This window comes from Argiope bruennichi, chromosome 1, assembly GCF_947563725.1.
Source record: "Argiope bruennichi chromosome 1, qqArgBrue1.1, whole genome shotgun sequence".
Taxonomy (NCBI): Eukaryota; Metazoa; Arthropoda; class Arachnida; order Araneae; family Araneidae; genus Argiope; species Argiope bruennichi.
The window spans coordinates 108,594,777-108,607,142 of NC_079151.1; the positions used below are offsets into that span (position 1 = coordinate 108,594,777).

The 12,366-nt window shown below is 32.1% G+C and overlaps 1 protein-coding gene across 4 annotated transcripts in view; it reads left to right on the top strand.

Moving 5' to 3' along the window:
- Positions 1-12,366, top strand: part of LOC129966259 (putative sodium-dependent multivitamin transporter) — a 58,732-nt gene that overhangs the window by 42,485 nt on the left and 3,881 nt on the right. For all 4 annotated transcript variants that reach the window (XM_056080698.1, XM_056080676.1, XM_056080690.1 and 1 more), the window contains 6 exons: positions 1,184-1,324; positions 3,312-3,447; positions 3,555-3,762; positions 5,638-5,792; positions 8,300-8,508; positions 11,197-11,294. In XM_056080698.1, coding sequence (XP_055936673.1) covers positions 1,184-1,324; positions 3,312-3,447; positions 3,555-3,762; positions 5,638-5,792; positions 8,300-8,508; positions 11,197-11,294 — 947 coding nt within the window. The remainder of the gene's footprint in view (positions 1-1,183; positions 1,325-3,311; positions 3,448-3,554; positions 3,763-5,637; positions 5,793-8,299; positions 8,509-11,196; positions 11,295-12,366) is intronic.

Below are 12,366 nucleotides of genomic sequence, written 5' to 3' on the forward strand. Positions count from 1 at the left end.
TTTGGTGGTTTTTATTTTGGGGGAGTATATAAATCACTCGCATAGTTTTGATGCATAGCTACCAAAAATCAAATGTATTTAGACACCTGTTTTTCTAATTGATAGAAACCAAACTTCACATAGAACCAACCCTGTAGTCAGAAAACAACATAAGAAATTTCATATATTTACTCATTGCATTTTTGAACAATCACGTTATAAGCGAAAATACAGAATGATAAACCGTCAAGATTTTGATAGATAGGTTTAAAATTTCATGAATATTTTCATCTTCAATATTACAACCATGGATCAAATTTCATTAAGTTACTTCATTTTTGAATTGCCACCTTAAAGGCAGGGACGGACACATGGTTAATTCCCAGAGAGAATTGATTCGAATACGATACTTCGAAAGCTTAGCAACTACATTTTAGATTCTAAGCCTGTATACTATATTTTATTTATCCAGCTCTTTAAATTTTGAAATTATGGTGTTCTCTTTACTTGCACAGTCGAACAGACAGACTTATCCAGAATTGGATTCATTCAAAATCTGATAGAAATCTCCAAAAGTGGTTTAAAGACAATAAATCAAATTTCATCCGTCAATCTCAAAGCGTGTTTGAATTATCGTATTTAGAGACAAACAATTGTATACACAAAGATACAGATGTACAAAATTCCACACATTTGTTTATTGGACTCAGAAAAATCTGGAAACGAAATATTCGTCAAATTCTGAAATGAAATTTTTTTTGGACGATTATAGTATCTTTTTTGTATACTTCACATACTAGAAAGTAAAAATAAACCGCATTAAAATGCGTGCATTCTCAATGTGCAAAAATTCGAAATATCTTGTCACTATTTCCATTTTTAAATTAAATAACAGAAACAGGGAATAATAAAAAGGCTTACAACACTTTCAATCATTGATTTTTGACGTCATATAAAATACTTTTTCAATTGGAGGTATATGCATTTTTCTGACGCTTTAGTAATTGACCATTGAAACCCACAGAGTGATCAATATCTATAGTAATTTATTTTAAAATTCTATATATCTTATTTAAAAAAATTCGAATTAATAGCTCAACAATTTTTAGTAAACTTTTGATTTCTTAGCCTTCATTCCAAGATGCTTTATTTTGTTCTTTTCTTAGATTTAGATATTTGTTTAAACTTTGTTGGTTTCTTTCAGCTTCTCCACGGACCTCACCCAGCGTTACACTGTCTGGAATACCGTTATGGCTGGTGTCCTCTTCAGCTTCCACACTTTCGGTACAAATCAAGCTCAAATACAACGAATGTTGAGCGTCGGAAGTCTCAAGAAAGCGCAACAGTTAGTTTGATGATTGAAATGTTACAATTATTATGATTAGATCAACAAGCTATTGGTAGAATTTTGTATTGGTACATATATAAGCAAATGATACATATATTTCTTCCTTTGTTGTTCAACTTCTGAAGCAATTATTATATGTATCATTCCTAAAATCTATTTACTTTGGCACAAATCATTCTGTTGCTGTTGTTTCTTATGGTACTTGTCATAGACAAGCCCGCGGAAGAAGTCGGGGATTTTAAGCCGAGAGATTAGCATCTTTTGTTTCAGGAGCGCCATCTAGGGCCAAGAATGCGACTTAACTACTTGTGCATCACAACCTTTTTTACGGGGAGAACTTCATTCAGACATTTCATTCACTCATTCACAGATCGTAATTTAGACCTGAATCAGAGAACCATCACTTGTGATCCAGTACCCTCAGTGATATTGTCTCGACTTGGGGGACTTTGTGGCCACGATATATTTATACGAAAAAACAAATAAATTATTAAAAAAAATAACGAAAAAAATCCTCGATTTTGGTTAACTGAGATATTGTAGCTTCCGATTTCTGGAGATAGAAATTTAATCCAAAAATAAGTAATAACCGGTTAGTTGTAAAAACAATTGGTTAATGATTGTCAAAAACAATTTGTGATTAATGATGGTAAACAATGGTTAATAACAGTGTTTAATGATTGTTAAAAACAATTTGCAGTTAATGATTGTCAAAAGTGTTAATAACATTGGTTAAGGACTGTTAAAAACAATTTGCAGTTAATGATGGTCAAAAGTGGTTAATAACAGTGGTTAGTGATTGTTAAAAAAATTTTGAGCAATCATTAAATACTTCTAACAAAATTCACTCATTATGTCACCCATTATTCTATTATTTACATTTGTATATAACGTAAAATACACAAATGAATTATGTAATAAATAAAGTGAAAAATCTGCGACTTTGGATTCGGTTAACTGAGACTTGGTAGCATTCGAGCTTTGGAGGTAATGATTTAATCCAAATTTAAAATAAATGGCAGGTTCATTATGGACTAACAGCTCATAATGAACTGACTATTTATTTCCCTATAACCCTTTCAGCTTATCGCTCGAGTTTAGTTTAGTTATATCAATGTCTCTTTTTAAAGCATTACTAGAGCTATTTTGGGATGGACCTCGAAATTTTAAATAGTGGTCAGATGGAATCCCCCTCTCACCAAACTTCCACATCACATCAGTGGGAGTACGTTTGGCCTCGACGGATTTAACGTGCACCAGACCCAATTACATGACTTTTCTTCGGTGGAATCGGGTCTGGAAACCGAAATCCTACGATTCCGAAGTCGAAACTTTACCACCAGGCCACCGCGGCCCCAGCTTATTGCTCGAAACTGCTACTTTAAATACAAGCTATGACTGCGTTTTCTTCCCAAATTCCAAGTCATAAACTTGTAAAACACAAATTTTCCTTTAGTGAGAAAATGGCATGAAAAAAATGTAATATGCAATATGTAAAAAATTCATAATCGAATTACATAAAATATACGTATTGTGAGGATACGTATCGAGGAATTGTATAAAATGTGCGTAATGCCACGACATACATCTCATACTCAATGCTTCAATGAATAATTTCGCCTGAATTTTGCTATTTTTGTCTTTTTTAACAGACCTCTAAAAGCAGCCTGAGAATTTTATTATTTTGTAAGCTTTAAAAATCACAATACTGTTATTGTAAGATTAATATTAAGTTCTTTTAATTGTACATTTTTCTGTTAATTAAGGTAATTTCAATAAAGTATTTTCTACTCTTACTCTGAAACATGAAACAAATAAAATGAAAGAAAATTTGATAAAAAAAATTTAAGTGTCTCCTTTCAAATTAATTAATAAAAAGGAAAAATATTCTCCATAGATAAAAAAAATGGCGAAATTTTTTATTCTGTAATATGTAATTTATTATACGACAGAATCATTTAAGAATAAAATGAAATTATTTCAGTGCATTGTTTCTAAGCCTCCCACTCATTCTCGTTTTCAACCTGTTCACTTTCTGGGATGGAGTCGTTATTTATTCCTTATTCCACGATTGTGATCCGATGAAAGATCCGAATGTCAATCTAAACTCTGCAGATCAAGTAAGTTTCCACATCAATTCTTTATATAAAATCGTTATTTGGCTATGTATTTTTTACCCATGATATATGTATAATATTTAGAACTCTAATAATGATTTCCTTCACAGCTGATGCCCTACACCATCGTTAAGCTGTTCAGTCACATTCCAGGACTCACTGGGCTGTGCATTTCCGGTGTCTTCAGCGCCTCACTCAGCACTGTGTCTTCAGCAGTGAATTCTCTTACGGCCGTCACTATGGAAGATTTCATTAGGCCTTATTGCTTCTGCCAAAGATTGAGTGAATCCTGGATGGCATTCATTGCAAAGATTCTAGGTAAGATCTACCTTACTGCTTATATGATTCTTTTCTACTTATAATTTTAGGATTTCAGGAAGATTCGCCGACATTCTACAGGTTCAATTCTACATTCCTCCAATAGAGTTTAGTTTCGTTTAGTTATATTAACGTCCCGTTTGAAGCAACACCAGGGCTATTTTGGAACGGACCTCGTAATTTTGAACCGCGATCAGAAGACGAGGACGACACCTGAGCTGGCATCTCCCTCTCCACGCCACACCACATCAGCGGGAGTACGTTTGGTCATGACGGATTTAACGTGCAACTGACCCCCTTACACGACGGTTCTTCGGTGGAATCAGGTCTCGAACCTGAAACCCTCCGGTTCCGAAGCCGAGACCTTACCACCAAACCACCGCGGCCCTGCCTCCAATAGAGAGACACCACTTCAACATTAATAGTCAATGTAAAATCCTGTCAGAATTTACATGACGGGGAAAAGAAAATTGGAAATTAACATTCCCAAATTTCCATCAGGCCATTTGCAAATGGATGTGCAACATATGCAGGGGAGGGGAGGCTTGGAATGGGTGGGAAGGATAATTTGTTTTGTACTCTAACAAAATGTATATTAATTGGATAGAGAATAGATTTATCGATAAAACCGAATCTTTATCAAGAAGTCTGGTTTGAAGTAATGACCGATCTTCTTCATAAAAAGGTGTCATCATATTTCATTTATCAATCAGAAGCATTTAAATTTTTTGTAATAAATTTCCTCATTTGTCCAGCATCCAGCATTAGATAAATACCCTAATATTATAAGCAATAAATTGTTCAGAACGAAGTATTCCAAAACTACTTAAATAAAGTAAAATGAAATCGTTGAAGGTAGGCTAAAAAAATACACAAGCTAAAAAAAAATCTCTATCTTAATTGATTTCAGTAAATATGATTAAACAAAAAAAATGTTTCAGTTTCATTATATAAAATCAATTGCCGTTTTATTGTTTGGACGAGCTGACTATCGGGAAGTTTTGAAATCCAGAAGATAACAAAGAAACGAATATTTAATATCCACAATATTGTAATATGTTGAAATAATGAATAATCTATTTCGTCTGAATAAAATAGAAACATATTAAAATTAGGAAAAAATATTTAAAATTGTTAAAATTATGAAAATTTTTTTATATATTTTGCACCCATTCTTCAATAAAATTATTAGGAAAAAAGAAAGCACTTTTAATTGCCTTCTTTCACTTTTAGTTTAGTTATATTAACGTCCCGTTTTTAAGCAACACTGGGGCTATTTTGGAACAGACCTCGTAATTTTGAATAGCGGTCAGATGACGAGGACGACAACTGAGCTGGCAATCCCTTCTCCACACCACACGAGCGGGAGGACGTTTGACCTGGACAGATTTACCATGCATCAGACCCGCTTACACGACCGTTCTTCGGCGGAATCGGGTCAGAATTTGAAACCCTAACCCTCCGGTTCAAAAGGCGAGACATTACCACCAAGCCATTGCCTTCTTTCACTTCATTTCTGATCTTGATTGCAGTGGCTGAAAATGGAAATTTTAATAGCATATAACAGTGTTGTTTTCATTGAAAGTGACTTCATAAATTTGTATTTTAAGTAAACACCCCGACATTCTTTTGAACGTTATATCTAATACTATAAGATAATTTATGAAATATCCCAATTTTTTATTATTTTTATTTGCTTCGAGATTAGACTTTGTTTTGATATAATAGATGTATTATATGGAATTTTGTGCATTCAATGAAAAAATAATTATTCACGATGTTACACATAATCAATTAAAAATATCTCATACATTTAATATAATAATGTTCTCTTTTTTTCTGTTTCCGAAAATTAATTTATGTAATTTCTTGCAGCTGTAGGATATGGTGGACTGACCTTGCTTCTAACTTTCATCGTTGCCAACTTTCGTGGAGTTATTGAAGCTTCCAATGTCGTTTTCGGCATGGTAGGCGGCCCTGTCCTAGGAATCTACATGCTTGGGATGTTCAGTAAAACTGCTAACGAACCGGTAAGTCTTCAAATATCTTAACCAGTATTCAAAACTAATATTCTTTTCTGTATGAATTCATCACGAAAATGGAAATGCAATTTGTTTGTTTTTTTTCTTTTTTTTTAACTTAAAACCCCACCTCATTGAAATTTTATGAGAGTCACGGAAATATATCAGTGTCAACAAATTTTAGAAGCTCGGTGACGTAGAGGTAGCTCTTCGAACGAACTTGTGCTCTCCCAACGCGCAAGTCCGACGCTCGATGCTCGGACTGAACAAGGTCGACTCAGCCTTCCATCCCTTCAGTGGGTCGATAAACTGAGGACCAAGCATGTTTGGGAACTAAACTCTGGGGGCTCCCTTTGACCACCTAACAGGGTCATATGCCATGCACCCCAGGGCCCTCGCTCAAGAAAGCAGATGTGGGCTGTCGTGCCACTGCGTTTAGTTTCGTTTTAGTCATCACATTTTATATTTTTGCCTTTTATCACATTAATGGTAATAAAAAAACTCGCAAGTAACTAATGATCAATTATACGAAAGCTGCGGGATTTACGGGCGCAGTAGGGAACCTAATCTCCCGTGATGAAAACTCTGTTACTCGTAGTGAAAATAGGCCACTGACTTCCAGGCAGTCTGGTGAGATGAGACTCGGGATTGTTGTTACTCATTCTTTCCTATGTTGGATCACTTTCTTCCTACTTAGTAACTTCTTTAGTACTAGTTGTTTCTACTTCTATACTTAAAAAATACAATTGAAAAGTGGAAGAATTTTGCTAATTGCAATTGCAATTGTTAAGTATTTAAATTACTTTCATTTCAATTACATCTATAAATAATTTTCTATAAATTGAAAGTAGAAAAGAATGGATTGTAGTAAATAGATTGTATTTTGTATAATTGCTATTTTTGTGCGGCATGCTATTTAAACTAAAATATTGGAATGTTTTTTTTTAATGGGAAAATATATATCTATTTGTAGAATGGCTGTATTATCACTCGTTTCTCTATAGCTAAAAATTAGCAGCGTTGTGTCTAATTAAGTTAGTTTTGAGTTAACATGATCATAATAAGATAGACAGATATACGAAAAAACATATTTTCAGGATTCAGAGAGAATAAAAAAACAGGAAGATTTGTCTACATCTCGAGTTCAAATATTTTGACGACTACAACACTTTATTTCGATGTACAAGAAAGAACCAAGGACTAACGTTTGCAATTCTAATTCCAATTCAAATTTTGCTTTAATTCAGAATTTTTTTTTAATTTTTAGACACCTAAGTTGATGTAAATTTATTCATTAAGTAGAAAATTAAAATTATAAGATAAATGTTATAAAAATTATTATAAGATAAATGTTTAATTTCGCTGGATTTCCTTATTCCAGGAATTCTAGCGAATTCGTGGAACAAATAATTAAATTCGCTGTATTTCTTTATTATTATTTTATTGTATTATTATTTTATTGTATATATTTATTATTATTATTTCTTTATTATTGCTATCTCGTGTAGTGAAGTCCCTTTTTGCAGTTATGATATGCAGATTATTCATAAATTATTCACCGGATTACAAAACAAGTTTAAAAAGCAATTTTATAAAATATTAGGAAATTACTTTTATCGATATGATCTTAAGTTCAAGAAATTTCGTTTCCTTTTTTTACGAATGGCAACAATAAAACCTGTTTGTTTAAAGACAAAACGACGTCCTGTAGTGCAAAAGCAACGTGCGTTCTCTAGTTATAGAAAGCACAATTTCTGGAAATGGTTATGAGGTGATTCAGACATGAATTTAATAAATGGTCGCCAACAAAAATATCCATTAAAAGAATATTAACCCGTTACTGTCGGGTAATGCAGATAATTAGATGCATAATCATTAACTCAATACATGGAACTGTTTATCACACCAAAAAAATAAATACATGCAACTGCTTTAAGTTGACTTTCCCAGAAAAGTGAATCTACATCTTTTTAACATTCTGTAGATATTTTTAACAATTAAAATTAACTAAATAAATAAAATATCAAAATGGTGCACCGTCTTGAATGATTGCTGAGAGAAGGCATTCGACTGCAGAGGGTTAATATATTTTCGATGCCAGACATATATTGCTTCAAGTAGATTTATATTTTATTTATCTGATGAAATATTCCCGTATTGGTGGGCCGAGAGAGATGAGCCACTTTAATACCTTCCACGTTCTTTCGTTATTACAACATCTAACTAATTTTACTTCAGATGCTTGAAGTGTCAAATTGATGTTGTAGACATTCATTGCCTCTAAGAAATAAGTATACGAATCAACGTAGAAACAGCTGCTGTCACTCTTCAAATGTTTAACAAAGTTTGATGGGAAATTGTGGACACTAACATTTTCTGAGTAACTAATCATATTCATCTCAAAGTTTGTTAATATAAAAAAATGTAAACTACTAAGTAGAATTTGAGCGTACTTTTTTTTATCTCATATTCTGTAATGTACAATTAATAAAGAAATTCTTTACTTATCTTAACAGGGCACCTTGATAGGCTTAGCGGCTGGCTTCACAATAAATGCTTGGATGGGTTTCGGTTCCTACTTCGCCAAAGCATATGTCCCGGCCTTACCCCAGAGCCTAGAAGGATGCCCTTCAAATTCTAGCAGTGCAACATTTTTAAACACAACGGAAGAGATTTTCGTCGAAGGAGGCCTAGAAGCCATGGGGCTTACGCAAGATGAAGAAAGGTAATGTCTTTTCTTTTTTGTAACTAGTTCAGTTGCTTCAAAACTGAAATTAAAAATTCAAGATTATTTTACTTAATTTTTCCCCTGAAATTTATAAAATTGGTGTCAAAATAAATAAATAAATATAGAATCAAATACTGCACTTAAATATAATTAGATTTATAAATAAAACTGATTAGTGTAACATAAATTCAATTTGAAACCATTTTTGTTAATATTATACTATCTTTTCTTTCGTGTTTCGACTTGTAATCATTTTTATAGGAATGTATCATATTCGTTTTGTAAAATATTAATTCGCAGGTATCAAATTAGACTGAAAAGTATCAACTGACATCTATTTATTTTTCTTAACAAAAAAAAAACTAATTCTAAAAAAGCTGTTACCGACTGGGCAACTAAAATATTATATTTAATCTCGTTCCCAACATCCTCTTCACCCTCTCAACCTCTAGGGGGATGTCCAGCGAAATCGAGCGGGTTACCTTTCGACCATTAAATCTCAGTTCGCAGGATCTTATCTTCCTGTCGCGTTTCTTATGTGGGTCCATCACTCTGCTCTTCTTCCACATGTACCTTGATCGGACGTCTTCTTGCAGGGGCACGATATCCCCAACTCGGACGTTAACGGGATTGTCATGGTTTCGAACTTCTGAAAAGATTGTAGTTGAAGTAAATATTCCTTCGACCATTTTTTTCAAAAACAGTCAAGTAAATCCTGCTACTGCATGTAGATTCTCTTAAGCCTATTGTCATTATCTTGGCTGGATGGAATGGCCGTTAGTCTCCGTCCTGTCAAGAAATGAACTGATGTTAAGGCTGAGGAGCTGTCGTCTTTTCCCTCTTCATGGACTAATGGCCGGCTGTTCAGAACGACTTCTGTTCCAATGCCAACAGTGAATAGACTTTCCGCATCTAAAAGTGCTCGTCCGAGTACCTTTCGCCGACATTGTTTGGTAGCTTCTATCAGGCGTTCCAACAAGTCTTCCCGCAAAGCCACTCGTAGGGCGATAAATTTCCAAGTTATACCATTTTGGGGATATTATTGTTGAATTTTAGCAGATGACAGGTCTTGTCATAACTTGAATCTCGTTCCCAACATAAGATATTTATAAAATTAAATTTTCTCCTTATTTCGATTTCGCCTTCATTTTCAGACTATAATATGTATTAAACGCTATAATATGTAGACACACTAAAAGTTATGCTACGATATTCCAACCTTTTCTGCATGGAGAATTATGAAAACATCCTTTTCATAGTTCTAGAAATTGTTTCAACCTGCCATAAATTTTCAGTTCTTAAGGGAAAGTATGATGGAATGAAATCTTATATTCTTGGATAGATCCAACTGTTATTCCAAGCTTAATGTTGCGTAAAATTAAAGTTTTTTCTCCCACAAATTTACTGAAAATTTTCTCTTCACAGCGTGCCTCCTCTTCCCTCTTTAGAATGTTAACCAACTTTGATTACTTATTTCGCGCTGCACCCCCCTCTTTTTTTCCCCTTTAGTTTCTCGAATTTCTTTTTTTCCTTCTTCTTCCGAAAGAAATATGCATAGAGAAAGGATTGTTATCCACAGAAAATCTGATCTCGTGATTTCGAAGAATTTAAACATTTCAGAACCACCTCGATTTCCGAACAACACACTTTTTGGAATTATCTCTGTCTTTGAATTACGACAACTGAAAAATGCTTTTAGCTAGATAAAAGAAACATGGTATGTGAACTTTGCACTCAATTTATATAAATCATTCACATTTTGGACGAAAACTTTCCGCAGGAAGTTGTCAGTCAGTCTTTCTGTCCTACTATATACATATATCTATAAAATATAAAGAACTAAAGGAATAAATTTCTGAACACAGATTTGCTGTCAAAAGAGGAGTTTCACATTAAACTTTGATCCAAATAGGTTAAATGATTGACCATTCTGTCTGCTTTTACATTCGCAAGCATTTAAACGTGGTTACTAAAACATACAACAACTTATATAGATGAGATACGATATTTGGTCCTGTTGCTAAAATTGTAAATCTGTGTCAAAATTTCTTTTCAAGTGTTTGAAAATGAGACTCGAGCTTTTTAAATGTCTCATATTTACAGACAGACATAATAACAGAAATGAGTTTTTCGAGCTCAAGGAGATCTAAAACGTAAAAAGTCGTCAAACATTTGAGTTCGAATTTTTTGAAATTACAATATTTTCTGTTTGTATACTTAGTATTTAAGAACTAAAAAAAAAGTATCATGCTCAAGTAAAATGCTTTTATCAAATCTCATATTAAATTATTTTTTTTGGAAGTAAAAAAAAAATGTCTTGAAATGGGATATATTTTAATGAGAAGGTACAAATCATTATGCACAGATATAATTGCAAAGGGGAAAAAAGAAATTTGAAGGATTTATTATTTGCAAATATTTTATAATTTCGTGAAAATATTTCTAAATGATTAATAATTTATTTGTAGATGTGTTTTATTTCAGTTTGATTGAATCTGCAAATCACAAAACAGATCAATTTAACTTAAAAATAACATTTTTACGTATTTAATAGTTTTATTGTTTGTAAGTGTTAAGAAAAATTATTATTTCACTATGACTCTTTTAATGATATTATGCATTTTTTTTTTTTTTTTTTTTTTTTACTTATTCTTAATTTTCTGCGCATTTTTTTTTTTTTTTCAGATACGTTTTTCCAGTATACAGAATGTCTTTTATGTGGTTTCCATTCATCGGGGCGATTATTGTGATGATAGTTGGTTATATATTTAGCTTTTTGTTAAGTAAGTTAAGCAATTTTATTCTAAAAATGCAGTATAGCAAATAATTTAACCAAAAGAAAAAAAAAAAAGGATTGAGAAAGATTCTTTAAAACATACGCCATTTTTTTAAGTAAAATACTTTTTGAAATAAAAAAGAACTAAGTAAAAAGTAAAAATTATTTTCTGATGCTGCATACTATTTATCTTCATAATCTTCTTTGTAATTTAATAATATATAATAAAAATAAAAACTCTTTGGATACATTGCTCTTAAATCTCTCTCGCTTGTGATGATGCCAGCAGTTTTTATCCTCTCAGTTGCCAAATGCTTGTAATTAAGAAACTCTTTTAATGAAAAAATTCGGTGATAATCGTTAGGTGATATGTCTTGACTGCATTGCAGAAAATCGAATGCCTCAAAACTAAAAGATTTGAGCAGATATTGCGTTTGAACTGAAACATAAGACATTACATTGCACTTCTCGATATTGAAGTTTTCTTGATATTTTTTAATAACCTCGTCCATTATTTCATTTTATATTCATTCATTGTATTGCTAAAATAAATTACGTGTATCCGGCGATGAATAATAGCAATCATGTTTCTAACTGGCATAAACTGGATGCGAAACTTTACTTGACTGTCAGCATCATAAAATCAGACGAACAAAATTTCTGAATATAAATATTAAATGTTATTAATATTTTATCTAAATTTTCATTTCTTTATAAGTAAAATTTAATTTTGATCTTTCAAAAAATACCGTCTTAACTTGTATATGAAAATGCAAAAAACATGAAAACATAGATACAGAATTAGACATTTCTAATGTAATTAAGATATTAATTTCATAATAATGAAACTATAATATATAATTATATCTTTTCGTGAATATCCAAATGAATTTGATAAGACAAATAGATTGAATATTTTCTTAATTATTCAATTTTTATTTTTAACAGAATTCTCTTCTTTGCTTTAAATCTTTCGCCATATTTAAGCATATACTTTCTGTACATACCTAACTATAGATTTTGTTAACGTATTTGTTTCTTTAATCCGTCAGTAAGTGAAAAAAAAATTAATATCTTAA